Source organism: Pongo abelii, chromosome 20 (assembly GCF_028885655.2).
Source record: "Pongo abelii isolate AG06213 chromosome 20, NHGRI_mPonAbe1-v2.0_pri, whole genome shotgun sequence".
In the NCBI taxonomy this organism is placed as follows: domain Eukaryota; kingdom Metazoa; phylum Chordata; class Mammalia; order Primates; family Hominidae; genus Pongo; species Pongo abelii.
This window is the reverse complement of record NC_072005.2, coordinates 57,426,399-57,448,280: the sequence shown is the minus strand read 5'-3', so window position 1 is coordinate 57,448,280 and position 21,882 is coordinate 57,426,399. Positions and strand designations below refer to the sequence as shown.

The following is a 21,882-nucleotide window of genomic DNA, read 5'->3' as shown; positions in this document are numbered from 1 at the left end:
CATTACCTTGAAGAATTTGGCTAGTGGCTGAGTTCACTTTGACCAGCCCCCAAGAGCTGGGGACTTGGCATGCACCAGCCACGCTGTCAAGCATTGATTCATTGAATCCTCAGGATGAACCAGTGAACTAAGTGGTGCTATTATCCCCATTTAACAGATAAGCAAATGGAAGTAGCAGGAGGTTCAGTGGTGAGGCAGGTGTTCAGATGCTGGAGATCTGACTTGAAAGCTTAAATTATTATTATTTTTTTTATTGAAGTAAAATCACATTACATACAATGAACCATGTTAAAGTAAACAACTCAGTGGCATTTAGTACATGCACAATGTTGTGTAACCACAACCTCTATTTGGTTCTAAACATTTTCATTACCCCAAAAGGAAAGCGTGTACTCACTAAGCAGTCACTGCCCTCCTTGAAGCCCCTGGTAACCACCAATCTGCTTTCTGCCTCCAGAAATATATTTCCTATTCTAGACATTTCATATCAATGGAATCATATGATACGTGATCTTTAGTATCTGGCTTCTTTCACTTGGTGTGATGTTTTCGAAGTTCATACATGTTGTAGCATGTATCCGTACTTCTGTCCTTCTTTATGTCTGAATGATATGCATTGCAGGAATGTACCAGATTTTGTTTATTCTTCATTAGTTGATGGACATTTGGGTTGCTTCCAATTTTTGGCTACTGTGAAGGAAGTGAAAATTTTAATTGCTGCCTTCTACTGCCTTCATTAAGACAATTTTAACAGATTCTAGATCCTGGGAGTATAGCTGTGGTGGAGAGATGGATAGGAGCCTGTGGGATCCCAGAGAGGGGAGTTCCAGATTCGTCCCAGTAGTGCGAAGTTGAAGGATGCTTCATGCTGGAGAAGAACTTGTACTTGGGCCTTGAGGTATTTCATACTGTGGCCGGTGGAGCTCACAGTCCCCAGAGGAGAGGGAGCCTGGAGAAGGGAGGAGGAGGAAGAGGAGGTATAAACTCACCAGATTCAGGAAGTGGTTCAAACAGTGGCCTCTTAGAGGAACAGGCAGAGAGGAACCTAAATTGGGATCTGAGAGATTAGGGAAGGTAAGGAGGCCTGTTTCACAAGAAACCATGAATGTAGGCCAGAAATTGTGTCTTGGTGGGAGGTTAGAACTCGGCACAGGGGTGTTATGCTCTCCTTGCTCATTGAGATAGACTGAATGCTTATGTCCCCCCATATTCATATGTTGAAGCCTAATCACCAGTGTGATGGTATTTGAAGGTGGGGCCTTTGGTAGGTGATTAGGTCATGAGGGTGGAGCCCCCATGAATGGGATTAGTGCCCTTATAAAAGTGACCTCAGAGAGCTCCCTTCCCTGCCTTTCCACCATGTGAAGACACAGTGAGAAGGCATTGTCTATGAATCAGAAAATGAGCCCTCATCAGACATAGAATCTGCTGGTCCCTTGATCTTGGACTTTCTAGCCTTTAGAACTGTGAGAAATAAATTTCTATTGTTTATAAGCCACCCAGTTTATGGTAGTTGGCTATAGTAACCCAAACAAACTAAGACACCCAGGCATTGAGTACCAGGTGCCGTGACTGCAGATGGGAATCCTCACACCTCTGGATGGGAAACCTGGAAGACAACCAGGCTTAAGGAAAGATGAGTCCAGTTTGGGGTGCATTAAAAGCATGGAGGCTGTAGGTCATTCGGGGAGAGATGTGCAGGAGAATATAGGAGATTAGAGCTTAGGAGAGAGGCCTGGGCTGGAAATGTAACTTGTGAGGCCTCATGAGAGTCCAACCTTATGGTTCCCACCTGGATTGAGTTCAGGTCATTTCAAAGATTTACTGAGTACACTTCATGTGCTGTGTCCAAGACTGGACTCTAAAAATACAGGGTTAGACATAGTACAGTTCCTGACCTGGGGAAGCTGACAGTTTGGAGATCAGAACTAGATACTAACAAAGATAATCTTATAAAACTATTAATGTAAATTTGATTAAAGAGTAACATTCATGTAGAAAAGGGAACACATCACAAGTGCTTTACTAAAAAAATTTTCACGGAGTGATGACATCTGAGCAATTAGTAGCCAGATCAAAAAAAAGATCTTGGGCTAGGTGCAGTGACTTACACCTATAGTTCCAGCACTCTGGGAGGCTGAGGCAGCAGGATCGCTTGAGCCCAGGAGTTCAAAACCAGCCTGGCCAACATGGGGAGACGGTGTCTCTACACAAAATTAAAAAAATTAGTTAGGCATGATGGTTCACGCCTGTAGTCCCAGCTACTCTGGAGGCTGCCGTGGAAAGATGGCTTGAACCAGGGAGGTCAAGGCTGCAGTGAGTCATCATGGCATCACTGCACTCCAGCCTGGGTGACAGAGAGATTCTATCTCAAAAACAAAACAAAAACAAACAAAAACCCTCAAAGAGGAGATCCTTACCAGAATCTCCCAGAACTCCCTAATGCCTCCTTCTAGTCATTACTAACCACCAGCCCCTGACCTCTGCCCCACTAGTCACCAGTATCTGGACTTTGAACACCAAAGATTAGTTATGTGTGTTTCTAAACCTTATATCAAGTACATCACATAGTATGTACTTTTTGTATCTGGGTTCTTTCACTCAACATTATATTTCTAAGATTCATACATGTTGTGTGGAGTCATTATTTGCTTCTTCCATTGCAGAAATAATCCATAATTTATTTATCTGTATTACTGTTGATTGGTATTGGGTAGGTTTCATTTTCAGCCATTACAATTAGTGCTGCTATGAACATTCTTGTGTATATTTGAAGAACATTTGTATGCATTTCTGTTGAGTATGCACCTAGGAGTGGTTTGTAACCAGAGGAAACCTGTGCTGCTCCAGCCCCACCTCTGACAAATGCAGGGCTGTCCCCTCCCTGACACACTCACCCTCCCTCCCCAGGATGGGGCAGGTCCCTCAGCCAGCAGTGCCCTCACTGCCCCTGCACCCTGGGCAGTTGCCTCCCATCTATGGGGCGGAGCCGCCTGGGGGTCTGGGCTGGGAGAGGTGGACCCTGGGGGGCATCCGCCACTCCCATGGGCGGGGAGGCAGAGGGGGGCACAGCCTGGCGGGGTCCGGGCTTGGCCTCCCAAAGTGTTGGGATTGCAGGTGTGAGCCACCACAACACCAGAATCTTCCATTTGTTTATCTAAAGGGTATTATGAGCTTATGGCATAATGCTTTCACCCCCTGTAATGGTTTGGGTGCTGCTGATGAATTTGGGGCTGGTTTTCTTAAACTGATTTTTATCGTTTTAATTAGGCTTTTTGGGAGGATGATTGTGAGCTTCTTTCTGCCATCTCAATTTAGACATCTACCTTTGAGGTCATTTGGAAGGATAAAAAGATGGTGCCCGATGATGACATGGTAACAGCCCTTCTTGGAAGAGGGATGTGGATTCAAACAGACAGGGAGGAATGCATCAGAATGGGGTCCATAAAGTGTAGGATGTGGCAATGGAAGAGTAGACTGAGCGAGATTCAGAGCAACATAGAATAGAGGTCAGCACACCACAGCCCGTTGGCTGCCTGTTCTGATAAATAGCATTTTGTTGAAACATGGCCATACAATTCATTTTCAGATTGTCTGTGGCTGCTTTGGTGCTACAATGGCAGAATTAAATAGTTGCAATAGAGACCATATTGCTTGCAAAACTGAACATGTTTACTATCTGGCCCTTTGCTAATACTGGTTGACCATCTCTGATTTAGAATGTCACATTGAGAAGCTTCAAATTATTCTTGTGGGTTGGGGTAATCTAGGGAACTATTTTGACTATGGTCAGCTCTGAGTTTTAGAAAATTCCCCAAATGCTAATATGTGATTTTCCCTGTAGCAGGACATAAAGAAAGCAGAAATCCGAGTAGGAGACAGGTGGGATGAAAAGGGAAGATTCAGGAGTGGAGAGAGATGATGTTGGAGGGCAAGTCAGGGAAGACATATATGGTGGGGTTTTGAGCAGCAAGTGAGATGGACATGTTACTGATCTAGTTCCAGGGATCAAATATCACTAATGACTTCTGTTCACGGGGGAAGGAACCAGTATGCACCAAACTCTCACTGCACCAGGACTGGAGTTTTCCATGTGTACCTTTATTTAATGCTCACAGCATCCCTATGAGATAGGACTTCTTATACCTACTTCACAGAGAAGAAAATGGAGACGTGGAAGGTTAAGGAGCTTGTGTGACATCATACACTTAGCAAATGAAAGAGCACAGATTTGATTCCACGACTCTCTGCTTGCAAAGTCTAAGATGATGTTAATATAGCAGGAAACTCACATAACGTCTATAAACCCATTGCCTGTGGGGTGTTAAATCTCCAAGAATCAGCCTTTGGTCCCCGACCTGTAGAGGATGTGGATCTTCTAGCTGAGCCCAATGCTCTTGTAGGTTCCTCACTGGGTCCTGACCTCTGTGTATTCGGTGGAGGTGTCCTTGGAAGGATTCATCCCATGAAAGTTGAGGGAAGCATAATGCAGCTCCTCATCCATCTCCACAGTAGGGGCGGCACCTGAACAGCTTGAGGTTTCAGTGGGGCCATGTAACTTGGACTTCTTCTGGTGTTTCTTATGGAGAGGAAAGAAGGGGGTTAGAGCAGGGCAGTGAGGAGGGCGACCGGGAGAAGGCAAAGAGGGTCAATGAAGTAAATTTGACTCTGACAGAACATTTATTCACTCTTTCATTCTTTCATCAAATGCTAATTAATTAAGGCTCTACTTATTCATTATCTAACACATGTAGCACATATTGATTGATTCCCAATTCTCTGGAATACTCACAGAGACTAATGTGGAAAAATTCTGGGCAGCTACACTGACATCATCTTTAGCAACTATTATTTTATCCATTTTACAGACCAGAAAACTAGGTCTCAGAGAGGTTAGGTAATTTCCAAAGTCACACAACTGTTGACCCTGAACTCAGTCCCAGGTCTCTGGGACCTCCTATGTGCTGGGCACTGGATCCTCAGGAGGGAGCAAAGCAGAGCAGGGGCCCTGTGATTTCCAGTACTGCAGGGGATGAAGACAGAAACAGACTGGTAATTGCAAACTGTGACAGTGTGCAGACGAACAGGAGAGAGTGGAATGATGGAGGTCTAATAAAACCCAGCCTTTTCCTTGTTGAGCTCATGGTGTGGTAGGGAGAGCTATGGGAATGCAGTTAGTTCAAGTGGTGCAAAGCCCTACACAAATAGGGAACATGGTAGCATAAGAGATAGGAGCAGATGCTGGAGAAATGGCAAGTCTACAGGGTACAACCATTTGCTGGTGCAGGCCCATTTCTTGGTTGGGGCAGTGTTTCTCAAAAGAGTCCTTCAACTCATAGTTTTTGCCTCCTCGCCTCCCATTTTCTCTTGAACTCTCTCAGTCAAGAGATCTTCCTCCAGCAGAAAATCAGATCTGCTTTGCTGTCATACCACTTAGCTACATTCTAATAGCCATTTCTCAGATTCTATCTTACCAGACTTACCAGCATTTGAAACAAATGACCAACCTCTCTTCCATGAAGCCCCATCTTCCCTTGGCCACCAACACTAGAGCCTGCAATTTCCTGGCCATTGGCTCCTATTCATTCTCAGCTTTCCCACCATTTACACCTCATCTCCCTAACATTAAATGCTGGAGGGTTCTAGGGCTGTGTCTGTGGACCACTTCTCTTCTTTGTAGATTCACCAATTATTGGATATTGATATGGAAGCCCCCAACCTCTGTGTCTCCCACATGGATCCCTCTTCTGAGCTCCAGACACTTGCCTGCTACTTGTCATCTCTACATGGATGTCTCAGAGGCACCTCATACTTACAGTAACCAAAATAATATTTGATATACACTTGAAAATATACTTCTCCTTCAAGGATGGCAATTTTAATCATTGGCAATTTGATTTTTTAAGTTTGAATTCTGAGTAAACCACATGAACATCATAATTGGCATCTATAGACATCTATGACATCTATGGGGTCTTCTTGGACATCCATGACATCTACGATATCTGTGGACCCACCTATGACATCTGAGACACTTATCAAGCAGAGTCTGTGAGCTATCTTTGCTCATGCCTTGCATGCATCCATCACTCCACTTGCAAATACTGTTGATCCACCTTCAAGATGTATCTGGAACCCAATTTCTCCACATCAGATTCATTTTTCTTACTGGGGACTAAGTCTGAGTCAGTCATCTCTTGGCTTGATTATCTGCGTATCCTCTATTCTCTTCTATACTTCTCTTCTATACTACGTACTAGTATCTTCTCTTCTATCTTCTCTTCTGGTATCTTCTCTTCTATACTACGTACTAGAGTTTCTCACACAGCAGCCAGAGTGACTCCCACTAAAATGAGTGTCAGTTTATGTCACTCTTCTGCTCTAAACGCATCAATAACTATGATGGACTTAGGATCCTGTAATATTTGCAGCTCCTATGTCTCTTCAACTTCATTTCCTACCTACCATTGTTCAGTTCACACACCACCCCCAACACGTAACTCTGCCTTATCCACACTGTCCTACTTTGTTTCTCTAAAACGTCAGATGTGTTCCAGCCTCAGAGCCATGGTATTTGCTGCTTCCTTGATGATTCTCTACTGCTCATACTGTACTCACTTTCTTTCTGCAGGTGTTTGCCCAAAGGCCACTCTTTGGCCCCAAGGACTGACCATTCCGTTCTCCCATTTCATTTCCTGCCATAGCACTTATTTCATGTATATCTGCACTACTTATTTGTTCATTATTTTCATCCCTTTCCCCAATAAATGTTAAGCCCCCAATAGGAGGAATATTTTATATTTGTAAACTATGTGTTTATAAAAATACAGAATGGCACAAGGACCTAGAACAATTGGCAAATGGGATTATATAGATATTTGCAGAATGAATGGGTGCTGGTTGACCCTGTGTTCAAAAACTTTACTGTGGTGTTCACTTTAGTCAGAGTTAAATAAATTTAAAAAAAAATCAGAGCTTGAAGGATGCACTGGAGTTGGGCAGGTAGCTATTAGGCATATGAGGAGGAGGGGACAGCCCAGCAATGATTCTGAGATGAAAAATCTTGCCCTGCTTGAGGTGATTGAGTGGCTAATGTTGGGGGAGCATAGCGCTGAAGGGGACTCTGGTTTTCCTGCTCCAATGCCAGACCAAGTTGTTGGAATGCCAATCTTTCAGGAGAGTAGAGAAGCAGCGCATTTCAAACTTGGGAATGATGGGACAATGACCTTTTAGGGAGATAATGCTAATGTTCTGGAGAGGAGAAATGGGAGGTGAGGCTGCAGCAGAATAAGGAATAACAGAGGCTCTCGGCTCAGAAGGAGTGGTTGTGTTAAGCTGTGTTCAGAGGAAGCTCAGACATGCATCGTAGCATACTGGCACAGGAAGAAGAGATGGAGGACTGGGGCATGAGGGGGCCATGTCTCTTGTTGGGTAATGGGGACAAGAGTACCTTTAGTGAGATGGAGAACTCATCAGGAGAACTATGTTTAGGGGTGTGTCAACCAAGTGTTTCTGATGTTTTGACATCTGGGGCATTGCTGACCTTTGAGAGACTGCCTCTCCCAAGGATAGTAGATTTCTAGAGCTAGTAAAGGACTTGCATACAAGTGCACCTTTCATGTGCAAACCAGTCAGTCTAAAGCCCACACTACCAGCTGGATCTTTTATTGAGCTCTTACACTCCAGGCCACAATCCTCCTTAATAAACCCAGGGCCACGTACCAGACAACTAGAGACAACTCTTATACCCCAGAGTCTGCTGAAATTGTTCTAAGTAGCCAATCATAAACCTGCCTAGCTTGCTTACCCTGTCTTGCCCATTCTTTTCCATAAAAGCCACAGAGAAGGCTCTTGTCCTATTTTCTCCTTGCTCCCTCTGCTTCCTGACTGACCCTGGTGCTTCTCCATATGGCCTTGCATGTTGTGGTGCGCCCTCTCGGGAATGGTGAATAAGAAACTATTTTTTTTTTCTTTTTTGGACAGAGTCTCACTCTGTCACCCAGGCTGGAGTGCAATAGTGCTATCTCGGCTCACTACAAGCTCCGCCTCCCAGGTTCACACCATTCTCCTGCCTCAGCCTCCCAAGTAGCTGGGACTACAGGTGCCCGCCACCATGCCCGGCTAATTTTTTTGTATTTTTAGTAGAGACAGGGTTTCACTGTGCTAGCCAGGACGGTCTCGATCTCCTGACCTCGGGATCTGCCCACCTCGGCCTCCAAAAGTGCTGGGATTACAGGTGTGAAACTGTGCCCAGCCAAGAAACTATCTTTTCAATGGCCATCATCTCCTGATCTGTTGGCCTCAACATACCTGAAAAATATTAAAACCTACACTGTTAAACAGGAGGAAAGACAATAAGCTCAGTTCTGGAAATGCTGAATGGGGCATGACTGTGGGCCACGTTGGGAGGAGGTGTCTGCAGGGCAGACTGGATGCCAGGATGCCCCATCACTCACCGGGGAGGCTGGCCCTGTGGCAGAGTGGGTGTCATTCCTGCCCACTGCTGTCCTGGCTGCTTTCCTCCTGTGGGTCTTCACTCTGATGGGAGACACCAGGGTCTTTGAGCCTGGTTTTCTCAGGCTGTGGGGCCATTGTTATGAACCTGGAATAAGGGACTTTGGCGGGTAAAGGGTGGGATTAATCCAGGAGCCCTCAAACAAGACTTAGTAACAAGGTCTCCCTCTACCTCCCACTCCTTGGATATCTGAGATCAGGGCCCTAGAATAGACCCGTGCCTAGCCCAGTGGCTACAGGCTGGATTCTGTACATTATCACACCCCCTGCCCTTTCTCCAGCCCTCACAGCCCCTCCAGGACCCTTCTACACCAGGTCCATCCTCTTCACCTCTGGCCCATGCCTGACCCAGAGAAAATGCTCACATGAAGAAGATGAGGCAGAGACAAAGAGCAAGCAGGGCTGTAATACCAGCTCCTCCGATGGCCCCATGAACCACTCCTGCTCTGGTCTCTTGTTTCCCTGCAGACAAAAAAGACTTGGGGTGAACTCTAATCTGGATAAACAGGTATGTGTATACCCCTTTCCAGCATGTAGAGAGGGGTGACTTCACCTCCAAAATGGGGTTTAGCTCCTAGATCTTCCCACCCATCATAGACATCAATATTGACCACGACCATGAGATGAAGTACACAGTGCACCTGACACCTCTTGTCCCACACTCTCTCCCCGGTGCACAAAACACCATCTCTCCTAGGACCCAGGTTCCTCTCCACCCTGGGTCTCTCTGAAATTAACCTCAGACATAGCCCCTGAAGGACTGTGAAGCTCTGAGCCTCTTGGATGAGAGAGAGAGAGAGAGAGAGAGAGAGAGAGAAAGCACTGGAATGCTGATAGGCCTTGTCTCTTCTTTCTTCCCACTGGCCCCATCACTTAGGGTCAAAGGTGGTCCTTTTGGCCTTCAAAAGGGCCTGGAAGCAGGGTGGGGCAGGGAGGTGGTTCTCAGACTTTCTTAGACCCAGACAGTTCTCCTGGACCTGCCTGGCTGTGCCTTCTAGATCGCAACACTCAGAGTCAGGTGCGTGTCTCTGAGCATCATTGTCAACAGTTTGATGACCACTACTGAGGGAACTATTCCGCTCTCACTGGGCTCACTGTCCACTGAGGGACCAGATGCCATTATTAATTGGAATAGGGTAGTGGAGAGAGCACTGGTCTTGGGACAGAGGTCAGGGCTAAGGGTTGAGGTATGGACAGTAGAAAAAAATGCCCTAAAGAGATTTTTAGGGAAGTGTGACTATTCTATATGATACTCTCATGGTGGATTCATGTCATTATACATTTTTTTAAAACCTGCAAGATGTATAACACCAAGAGTGAACTTTAATGTAAACTATGGGCTTCAGGTGGCAATGATATGTCAATGTAGGTTTACTGATTGTAACAAATGTACCACTCTGATGGGGGATGCTGATGACCGGGGAAACTATGTATAAGGGTAGAGGGCATATGGGAAATCTTTGTACCTTCTGCTCAATTTCTTCATGAAAAATAAAGTTCATTTATAAATGCTCCCAAGATGATCAGCAACTAGAAGATTCCACTCAATTTTGCTGTGAAATGAACACTACTCTGAAAAATAAAACCTATTTAAAAAATGCCCCCATTGGAGCAAAATGGCTAACCAGAGGTGCCTGGAGCTCATCCTCCCCTGTCCCGCCAGACAGGAAAGGACCAAAGCAATGAATAAACCATAGCAAAGATTTGAGTGGAGTGTCGCAGGGAGAGTACTGTAGTGTAGCAGGGGAGTGGAGAGTTACCTATGGTAATTGGAAACCCAGGAGGGCAGCATGGAGGCACCCAAGCTTTGCAGCTCCATCTCCCCAGCCCAGATTGGTTTGTCCCAGAGACAGGAAGGATTTCCCCTTGCAGGGAAATAAGCAGAAGAATCCAACCAACCCCCAGTGCCACTGCAGATACCTACATTCCTTACTACAGGTTAATCTTACAGTCCTCACAAGTTCTGAGCACAGTTGGAAGAGCTGCCAGGAATTCACACAGCTGCATGGTTCTGGATTAGGAGCACTTGGTGTGCACTCCCAACTCCCTAACCAGCCCCTGTGGGCAAGCTGCTACAATACAGCACCATCTTGGGACCACAGCCATCTCTGGAGTGCACCCTCCTCTGGGGGCCAGTGGCCATGCACCTCTTTATCATTGTAACTCCATCTTCATTCCACTAAGCCAGCAGTAGAGGCTGAATACCACAATTAGAGCTGCATGGAGCCTGGGCCCAGTATTGGCTGGGACTCTGGCCCTGAACAGTAGAGAAACCAACCCCTGCTGACTGTACTTCCAGCTGGAGGAAAAGTTTTATAGTCCCACTCAGGGTGAACACACAATTGAGTTGGCCAAACTACCGTGCACGCTCACCTGAATGGGAGAGACCTCTGAGCCAACAAAGAGCTAATACATCCCCAGGCTGGGGAAGTGGTTATGTGCCCACACACAGGCCCTGAGAAACAGCCTTATGGTGCCCAGCCCCCTTCTGTGGACATGCCTCTGGCCTGCCCAAAGGCCACTCTCCCACAATTAGGGCCTGAGAAACAGCCTTGTGAGCCAACCCTTTTAGACATGACCCCAGGCATATTGAGCAGCTGTGTGCTTGCATTCCAGGCCTGAGAAACAGCCCCATGGGCTACCACTGGCTGGTACACCCCCTAGGCCAGCTGAGCAGTCTTACACTCACATCCCAAACCCTAGATAAAGCTCTGAGTGCTACTCCTGGCAAAAACACACCTAGGCCAGCTAAGAGTCATTCAGCTTCATCTCAGCCCTGCAAAACAGCCATGTTGGCACCTCCAGCAGATATGCCCCCAGGTCAGCCAAGTAGTTGGGCACCTGTGTCCCATTGTTTTAATTCATGACTTGAAAGAGAAATTTAACAGAGAGATGGATATTATATAAAAGAGCAAAGCAGAACTCCTACAGCTGAGAACTCAAAAAATGAAATAAAAAACCACAATCGAGAGCTTCAACAACAGACTAGGTCAAGAAGAAAAAATAATTTCTGAACTTGAAGACAGATCTTCTGAAGTAACACAGGTAGGTAAAAATAAGAGAATAAAATAGAATGAAGGAACCCTACAGGACTCATGGGACACAGCCAAGCAAATATTCACATTATGGGATTTCCAGGAGGAGAAGAGAATGGAAAAGGTGTAGAAAACATATTTAATCCAATAATAGGTGAAAACTTCCCAAGCCTTGGGAACTAGAAGGACATCCAGGTCCAGGAAGCTCAAAGTACTCTCAAAATATTCAGCTCAAGCAAGTCCTCTCCAAAGCTCATTATGCCAAATTGTCAAAAGTCAAGTAAAGAATTGTAAAAACAGCAAGGTAAAAGCATCTAGTCACATATAGGATTATCCTTATTAGACCAACAGTGAGTTTCTCAGCAGTAACATTATAGGCCAGGAGAGAATGGGATGACATACTCAAAGTACTGAAAGATAAAAAACTTACCAGTCAAAAATACTATACCCAGAAAAGCTATCTTTCAGAAAAGAAGGAGAAATAAAATATTTCATAGATAAGCAAAAACTAAGGGAATTCTAATCACTCTTAGACTAGCCTTACAAGAAATGCTCAAGGGACCAGGCACGGTGTGGTTCATGCTTATAATCCCAGCACATCGGGAGGTGAAGGCAGGCAGGTGGATCACTTGAGCTCTGTAATTTGAGACCAGCTTAGGCAAATGGCAACACCCTACCTCTACAAGAAACACAAAAATTAGCTGGGAGTGGTGGCACATGCCTGTAGTCCCAGCTACTTGGGAGGTTAAGGCAGGAAGATTGCTTAAGCACAGGAGGTCGAGACTATAGTGAGCCATGATCATGCCACTGCACTCCAGCCTGGGCTACAGAATGAGACACTTTCTCAAAAAAAAAATAAAAAATAAAAAAAATAAGAGAAGAAAAAGAAAAGAAAAGAAATGCTCAAGGGAGTCTTACAACTGGAAGTGAAAAGGCAAAAACACGTGAAATTAAAACTCACTGACAGCCCATACACAAAGAAGAAAGAGAAAGGAATCAAATCTTATCACTACAAAAAATATATATATATATCAGCCAACCACAAAAAGAAACAATAGGAGGGGAAGTAAGGAACCAGGAATATACAAAACAATCAGAAAACAATCAATGAAATGAAAATAACCTATTAATAATAATGTGTATGTAAATGGATTAAATCGTCCCATTTAAAATATATGGACTGCCTGAATGAATGAAAAGAAAATCTAGACTCAGCTTGTTGGGGTGATCAGACCCAACACCAGGCCGTGGGGGCCACGAAGTCCAGCGGAGTCAAAGGAATGAGACAAGACAACTTAATAGTACATAAAGTGAGTCCAGGGAGCTGACGCTAGTATGGAGGCTGTGAAGGCCCCGAGCTCTGGGAGCCCACACTATTTATTGGTAATCAAACAAAGAAGCAGGTGGTGAGGACGTGCGGAAGTGGGGATAGACAAGTGAGGACATGAGGACGCTGGGGTAGAAAGGTAGCAGTGCATCAAGCATAGCTGTGAAGGTTTAGCATATGCTCTGCTACTTGAAATAATAGAGGAAAAGTTCTTTTCACTCAAGATACCATCAATTTATGATCCTGGGAGAGCAAGGAGCAAGCGGCCAGCAAGTCTGGACACATTCCAGAGGCCATGAGGGGTTTTATGCCCAGAGCCCTGGATTCTTTCCAAGCCACGAGGGGTTTTATGCCCTGGGCTTAGATTGTAGTGCAGCAGGGCAGCCTTCCACCCTTAGGCACAGAGCTTGGTGTTCCATAGGCCACAAGGGGTTTGAGACCCTGGACCCAGGACATGTTCCAAGACTCTTTTACATTATGTCAGACAAGCAAGCCCTGCCTCAGCCCTTCTACCAACACAGCCATATACTGCTTACAAGAAACTTATCTCACCTATAAGACACACATAGACTGAAAAGGAAGAGATGGAAAAGGATATTCTACCCAAGTGGAAATGACAGGAAGCAGGAATAGCTGTACTTATCTCAGACAAAACAGACTACAAGTCAAAAGCTGTAAAGAGACAAAGAAGGATATTATATTATTATAAAGGGATCAGTTCAGCACTATAATATAACAACTGTAAATATATATGCACACAACACCAGAGCACCCAGATATGTAAAGCAAGTATTATTAGATATAAAGGGAGAGATAGACTCCAATACAATAATAGTTGAGGACTTCAACGCCCCACTCTCAGCATTGAACAAATCATCTAGACAAGATGAACAAATAAACATTGGATTTAAACTGCACCATATACCAAATGAACCTAAGATATTTATAGAACATTTCAACCGACAGCTGCAGAATACACATTGGTTTCATCAGCACGTGCAACATTCCCAAGGATTGACTATATGTTAGAACACAAAACAAGTGCCAAAAATTTTAAAAAATCAAAATTGGATCAAGTATCTTATTTGACTACAATTGAATAAAACTAAAAATCAATACCAAGAGAAACATTCCAAACTATAGAAATACACAGAAATGAAACAAAATGATTCTAAATGACCAATAGTGAAGGAAGAAATTAAGAATGATATTTAAAAATTCCTCAAAATAAGTAAAAATAGAAATAAAATATACCAAAACCTATGGGACACAGCAAAAACAGTTTTAAGAGACAACTTTAGAGAAATAAATGCCTACATCAAACAATTAGACAAATTTCAAGTAAACCATTTAACTGTGCATTTCAAGAAACTAGAAAGCAAGAACTTTCTAGTTCTGCTTTCAAAATCAGCAGAATGAAAGAAATCATAAAGATCAGAGCAGAAATAAATGAAATTGAAAAAAAAATCAATGAACAAGTTGGCTTTTTGAAAAAATAAATAAAATTGACAATCATTAGCTAGACTAAGAAAGAGACAGAAGACATAAATTAATAAAATCATAAATAAAAAAGAAGATGTCACAATGGTTACCACAGAAATACACAAGATCTTAGACACTACCATGAACAATATGCCAACAAATTTGAAAGTCTAGAAGAAACGGATAAGTTCCTGGACACATATAATCTACCGAGATTGAATCAAGAAGAAATAGAAAACCTCAACAGACAAACAACAAGTAATGAGATTGAATGAATCATAAAAGGCCTCCCAACAAAGAAAATTCCAGAGCTGGATGGCTTCAGTGCTGAACTTTACTGAACCTTTAAAGAAAAAAATTATACCAACTCTTCTCAAACTATTCCAAAAAATCGAAGTGGAGGCAACTCTTCCTAACTCATTCTACAAGGCCAGCATAACCACGACACCAAAATCAGAAAGGAGATAATAAAAAAAGAAAACTAGAGGCCAATACCCCTAATGAACATAGATGCAAAAATATTCAACAAAATAGTAGCAAATCAAATCCAACAATATATCGAAAAGATAATATACCATGACAAAGTGGGATTAATCCCAGAAAGGCAAGAATGATTCAACATATGCAAACCAATAAATGTTACACATATATCAACAGAATGAAGGACATAAACCATATGATCACCTAAATAGTTGCAGAATAAAAAGCATGTGTTAAAATTCAATATTGCTTCATGATAGAAACTCTCAATAAGTTAGGTATAGAAGGAAAGTACCTCAACACAAAAAAGGCCATATATGACAAACCCATGGCTAACATCATACTGAATGGAGAAAAGCTGAAATCTTTTCCTCTAGGAACTGGATGTCCACTGTTGCAACTCTTATTTTACATAGTACTGAAAGTCCTAGCCAGAGCAATTAGGCAAGAGAAAGAAATAAAAACCATCCAAATTGGAAAGGAGGAAGTCAAATTGTCTCTGCAAATAACATACAAAAACCTAAAGACTTGGCCAGGCGTGGTGGCTCATGCCTGTAATTCCAGCACTTTGGGAGGCCAAGGTGGGCAGATTGCTTGAGGCCAGGAGTTCAAGACCAGCCTGGCCAACATGGTGAAATTCCATCTCAAAAACAAAATAAAACAAAAAAACCTAAAGACTCTAACAAAAAAACTCTCAGAACTGATAAACGAATTTAGTAAATTTGCAGGATACAAAATCAATGCACAAAAATCAGTAGCATTTCTATACACAATGAATTAGCTGAAAATAAATCAAGAAGGCAATCACATTTACAATAGCTATAAGAGAATGAAGTATACCTACGAATACATTTAACCAAAGAGGTGACAGACCTCAATAAGAAAAACTACAAAACACTGAGGAAATAAACTGAAGAGGATACAAACAAATGGAAAGACATTCCTTCTCATCAGATGAATTAATATTGCTAAAATGATTATACTACCCAAAAAAATCTACAGATTCAAACCTGGCTCTATCAAAATATCAATGTCATTCTTCACAGAATTAGAAGAAACAATCTTAAACTTCATATGGAACCAAAAATAGCCTGAATAGTCAAAGCAATCCTAAGCAAAAAGAACAAAGCTGGAGGTATCACACTACAAGATTTCAAAATTTCAAAACTAGAAAATTGCAAAATTTCAAAAATTTAAAGATTTCAAAACTACAAAGCTGCAGTAACCAAAACAGCATGATATTGGCATAAAAGCAGAAACATACACCAATAATACATAATAGAGAACACAGAAATTAACCCACTATCTACAGCCAACTGAATTTTGACAAATGCATGAAGAACACTCATTGAGGAAAGAGCAGTTTCTTTAATAAATGATGCTGGGAAAACTGGTGCCATATGCAGAAGAATGACACTAGACTCACACCTCTCATCCTATACAAAAATCAATTCAAAATGGATCAAAGACCTGAATATAAGACACAACATTTTAAAAATACTAGAAGAAAACATAGGGGAAATGCTTTATGACATTGGTCTGGAAAAATATTTTACGAGTAAGACCTCACTAGCACAAGCAACAAAAGCAAAAGTAAATAAATGAGATGATAGCAAGCTAAAAAGCTTCTATGCAGAAAGGAAACAACCAACAGAGTGAAAAGGCAACCTACAGAATAGGAGAAAATATTTGTCAGCTATTCATCTGACAAGTGATTCATATCCAGAATATATGAGGAACTCATACATCTCAATGGCAAAGAAACCCAATCTCATTTAAAAATGGGCAAATTATCTGAGTAGACATTTCTCAAGAAAAGATATACAGATGGCTAACAAGTGTATACGAAAAATGCTCAACATCACCAATCACCAGGGAAATGCAAATCAAAACCACAATGAGGTAACATCACCCCAGTTGGGAGGACTATGATAAAAAAAAAAGATGAAAATTAACAAATGATGGTGAGGTTATAGAGAAGAGGGAACTCATATACTTTTGACCAGAATGTAAACTAGTATAACCACTATGGAGAAGAGTATGGAAGTTTCTCAAAAAACTACAGATAGAACTACCATATGATCCAGCAACCCCACTACTGGGCATTTATAGAAAGGAAAGGAAATCAGTATATTGAAGAAACGTCTGCCCCTCAATGTTTATTGCAGCATTATCCACAATAGGAAGATATGAAATAAACCTAAGTGTCCAACAACAGATGAATAAATAAAGGAAATGTGGCATATATACGCAATGGATTATCATTCAGCCATAAAAAATGATGAAATCTTGTTATTCACTATAACATAGATTGAACTAGAAGACATTATGTTAAATGAAATAAGCTAGGAACAGAAAGTTTAATACCACATGTTCTCACTCAGAAGTGGAAGCTACAAGAAGTTGATTTCATAGAAGTAAAAAGTAGAACAGAGAATAATAAGGGCTGGGAAGGTTAGGGGAACAATGATAAGGAGACAGATTTGTTAAAGGATACAAGATTACACCTGGAAAGGAAGCATAAGTTCTGGTGTTCTATACCACTGTAGGATGACTATGGTTAACAATAATAGATAGCTTCAAATAGCTAGAAAGGGGATATTGAATGTTCCCAACAACAACGAAATCATAAATGTTCAAGATGATGGATATGCTATTAGCTTGATCTGATTACTATACATTATTAGTATGGAAACATCACTATGCCATCCATAAATATGTACTATTATTACATATCAATTAAAAATAAAATAGCCCAAGACATTCAGCGACAGGAGGGAGACAAAGAGCATTATTTGGATGGGCAAGGAGGAAGCTGCTAGTCATCCCCAAATATCCTTTTCCAAGGTGCCTGATGTCTACCTGTGTCTAACCGCAGGCCTTGCCTCTGAACATTTGACTCTGAAAGTCCAGATCTGACCAAATCTGACACAGACTCAATGTCAGTAACAGCCCCAGGCAGGGAGGCTCCTTCCTACCTGAGCCATCTCCTAGAAAGATACCAGTTGTTGGATTCTGTGGAGCATCTAGGAGAGGAAGACAGGATTTCCTTCAGTTGGGGGTAGAGATGATATAAGGGTAGGCATTTCCCCTTACTCCTGCCAGAAACCACAGAAATGCAGAAGGGACAGCGCTCATGTCCTTCTGGCTCCCGAACTCAGCCAGTCCTCCAGGACACTAAATGTCCCCAGCACCAGCCCATCCTGTCTCCCCTACACCCTCAGGGACCCCAGCATCCTGGCCCAGCACTTACAGGTGACATTGAGCTGGATGATTCTCTCCGTAGTCACACCAGCTCCAGGGAACTTCACCTGACAGATCAGGTTGGTGCCGTGGTCCTGGGGCCGTGGGGTGATTATGAGCACCGAGGAGTGAGTAGTCCTGGGGCCCAGGGAGGTGGGGGCAGCTGACAACCAGGAGAAGATCGGGGGTGTTCCCTGCTCACAGGCCCAGGGCACAGAGCAGGTCAGGTTTTTGGAGTGGCCGGGGTCTAGGGCGCCAGGGATGAGGATTTTGGGCCTGTGGGTCAAGTCTAGTGAGGAGAAGGGGGGATGCAGAATCAGGAGGGAGGGTCCAGGTGAGCGCTTGAGAGAAGACCAACCTCTGGTCAAGCTCCCCGGCTAAGCAAGACAGGCTTTACCCCTAAACCCCTCCCAGTACCAGGGTCCCATCCCAGCCCTGCCCTGCAGTACCCATGAACTTCCCTTGTGGCCACTTCGGAAGCCCGTGCCTCACCTGTCACATGCACAGAGAGCTGGGGAGATTTGTAACTGTATTTGATACTTCCTCTCTCCATCCGAAAGAAGTATGAACCATTATCCCTCCTCCTGGCATCTATGATGCTCAGGGAGCAGTTGTTCCTACTGGGATCCCCAAGGAGGCGGAATCGGCCCTGAGTCTCCTCCTGTACTTCTTGATCTAGCTTGTTTGTGGCCACTGGAGAGTCCCAGGATACAATGGCTCCTTCCCGGAACCAGTAACCATGAACTGGGGAATTCCTGGTGTGGTAGGGTATGGGATGGGAGAAAGTGCAGGGCACGAGGACACACAAACCCTCCTGTACCGTCACTGACTCCTGCACTTGCAGCCAGATATTTGGATCCATAGCCAGGGCCCCTGTGGGGAAACAAGAGTCAGCTCCGTCCAGCCCGACAACCCCCCTCCCCACAGCCACTCACCTGCCCACAGCAGGGGCAGCAGTAGCAGCAGCAGCATGTCTGAGGAAGAGGCTTCCTGGGCTTCCTGTGTGAGCAGACAAGAGGAAGGGAGTGGAGGGGAAGGGCTACAGGGCCGGACAGGAAGCTGGGGAGGAGCAGGAGACCTCAGCCCTGCATGGAAGAGGAACCTCAGACCCACACGTGCTCAGAGCTTGTCCCTTCCACACAGATTGACCCTCATGGGCCAGAGATGCCAGAGAGCCGCCCAGAGAGGGGAGGAGATGGAGCAGAATCTGAGTCTTGCCTTCTGGGACACCGGAGCCTGGACCAGTACCTCCGGGGCCATCTGAGACATGCGAACCCCATGTCTAAAGTCCTTCCATTCTGAGGTACTTTTCTATGCACAACTGTTTACACTAGGGCTGATCACTGCTGACCTGGCCCAAGTCACAGCCTCACCTAGATCCATGGGGTGATTAGTCCAGCAGGATATAGGATTCTATAGGGTCCGTGTGATTGTCTGGGGCAGAGAAACAAAGACGAGTCCTAGGTAAAGTGAAGGTGGCAGCCATTCATTTATTCATTCATTCACTAAAGATATAATGAGTGACAGAGCAGGATCACCGTCATCTCGGAGAAACACTGCCACTTTAAGTTCCAGTTCCCTTTCTAGCCTCATGCATTTCAAGGAAATCACTTCTCTGCTAACTACAAGCAACCAGAAAAAGCAGACAGTGAAACACAGATAAGACAGCTCTGGCACAGAGGGAGGTGGGGGGAGAGTCTCTTGAGTTACTGCCAAACTTCACCCTCATACAATCGGCCATAGTAAAACAGTGGGCCTTAATAAGCACATTCCTTTCCCTTCAGGTGCACTAAGATAGGGAAGCTAAAAGCAGACTCAGTGGGTATGCCTGTAGCTGCAGAAAGATGTATGGGTACAGACACACACCTCTGACTCCCAGATAAGCACAACAAAGAGACTCAGAAGCAGTCCAAGTCTCTGATAAACTCTCCCACCCTAAATCCTTAAAAACTCTTAGTCTGTAAGAGAGTGTGCCTCTGACCTAACTCGGCCAGAAACTCCTCCAGGTTTGTTTTCTCTAAAACCTGTCTTGACTGGTGAGCCACCATTCGTGTTTCTTTCCTCTTTCTTTAATTCTTACAGTGAGCCTTGTGTATAGGTGGGGCTTGAGAAGAGATGCCACTGACCTGATTCCTGCCCTTAAGATACTCCCCATCCATAGCCTCATGTCCTCACCACACACACACATACTGTCTGGCTTTGGAGCTGTGAAAAGTTGGGAATTTGTCGTGTATCATGGTAGCATATTGGAATTTTTAAAAGAAATATGACTATAGAATTTTCCCCTGGCACCTAGTACACTGGTTTGCACAGTGTCAATGACATCTCCAAAATAAGAACCACGCAGCATCTTCCTGCAAAACAAAAGGGAGAACATGTGTTCTATGAACCAGTGAAGAAAAAACTTCTTTTCCATTCATGCTGCCATTTGGTGCAGTGTGGGCAGAAGCAAGTGTTTTTAGAGGCTCATCATATGGATCAACATTTTCTTTCATGTAAAAATCTGCTTCTCACAGTTATATATGGCCCAAAGACATAATATTTCTAGACAACATGAGTGGAATGTACAGAAAAAATTAAACTTTAGGTCCAGCTACATGGTTTTCCATATCACTCTGTGTAGTATGCATCCAGCAAACCCTTGATCCCTGGGACATATTAGTACTTGCCACCATACCTTTGTCGAATCTCTACACACAATAGTATCTAGATAACTCTTCATTCATCCTTATTAATAGAGAGGTAGCGGCATCCTCGTTTGATATACAAAAAATTAAGTCTCCAGTAAATAATATCTGTTGTAAGTTATTTAAATATTTAGCATGTGGCACATAATAGAAAATTCAATACATTTAGTGCTTTTTTTTTTAAGACAGGGTCTTGCTCTGTTGCCCAGAATGGAGTGCACCGGCCTGACCACAGTTCACTGCAGCCTTGACCTCCCAGACTCAAGTGACTCTCCCACTTCATCCTCTCTAGTAGCTGGGATCACAGGCTCATACTACCAGGCTGGAGTAATTTTTTGGTTTTATGTTTAGGAGAGATGGGGTCTTGCTATGTTCCCCCAGGCTGATCTTGAACTCCTGGGTTCAAGCAATCCTCCCACCTCAACCTCCAAAGTGCTTTGACTATGGACATGAGGCACTGTGCCCAGCCACATTTAGCTTTAACAATAAAGTCATACTATGTTCATGGACCAGAAGATCAAATATGAATATGTGAGTCTTACTGTGTTTCTTTAATGAATTTAGTTAGGTATAATTTACATGAAATAAAGCACACTTACTTGAAGTTCACATTTCCATGAGATTTGACGAGTATGTGCAGCCTGTATACTCACCACAATGCAGATATACAGCATTTCTAGTATGCCAAGGGCTTTTCTTCCCACCTTCTATGCTGGGCAACCACTGATATGTCCTCTTTCATTGTGAGTTAGTCTATTTGAAAATTTCCTAGAGATGCGTTAATTTGTGTCTGTATCCTATGACCCAGCATAATATTTTCTGAAATTGAACCAAGTTGTTTGTGTCTGTATTTCAAAATGTGATATTGCTAAGTAGTATTCCATTTATGTGTATACTATAATGTTTTATTTCTCACTTATTGATAGACAAGGATTTTCCAGTTTTCTGCCTACAGGTATTCAGGTACAAGTCTTTTTACATACATGGTTTTATACTAATTGGTATACACAGGAAGATAAATAGTCAGACTAATGACTACTTGTAAGTTTAACCTTGGTAGGAATTGCCAAACTGTTGTCCAAAATGGTTTTGACTTTTACCACTCCTCCTAGCC

At 43.4% G+C, this 21,882-nt stretch overlaps 1 protein-coding gene across 1 annotated transcript; it reads right to left on the bottom strand.

Annotated features, from left to right (window-relative positions):
- Positions 1–4,080: 4,080 nt before the first annotated feature.
- LOC100442502 (myeloid cell surface antigen CD33) lies at positions 4,081–19,088 on the bottom strand. The gene is made up of 6 exons (XM_054541075.2): positions 19,017–19,088; positions 18,574–18,954; positions 18,092–18,370; positions 8,880–8,976; positions 8,457–8,538; positions 4,081–4,579 (listed from the first exon to the last, which is right to left on the bottom strand). The coding sequence occupies exons 1-6, from the start codon at positions 19,051–19,053 to the stop codon at positions 4,409–4,411; spliced, it is 1,047 nt and encodes a 348-aa protein (XP_054397050.1). The 5' UTR covers positions 19,054–19,088; the 3' UTR covers positions 4,081–4,408.
- Between the last annotated feature and the right edge of the window lie 2,794 nt (positions 19,089–21,882).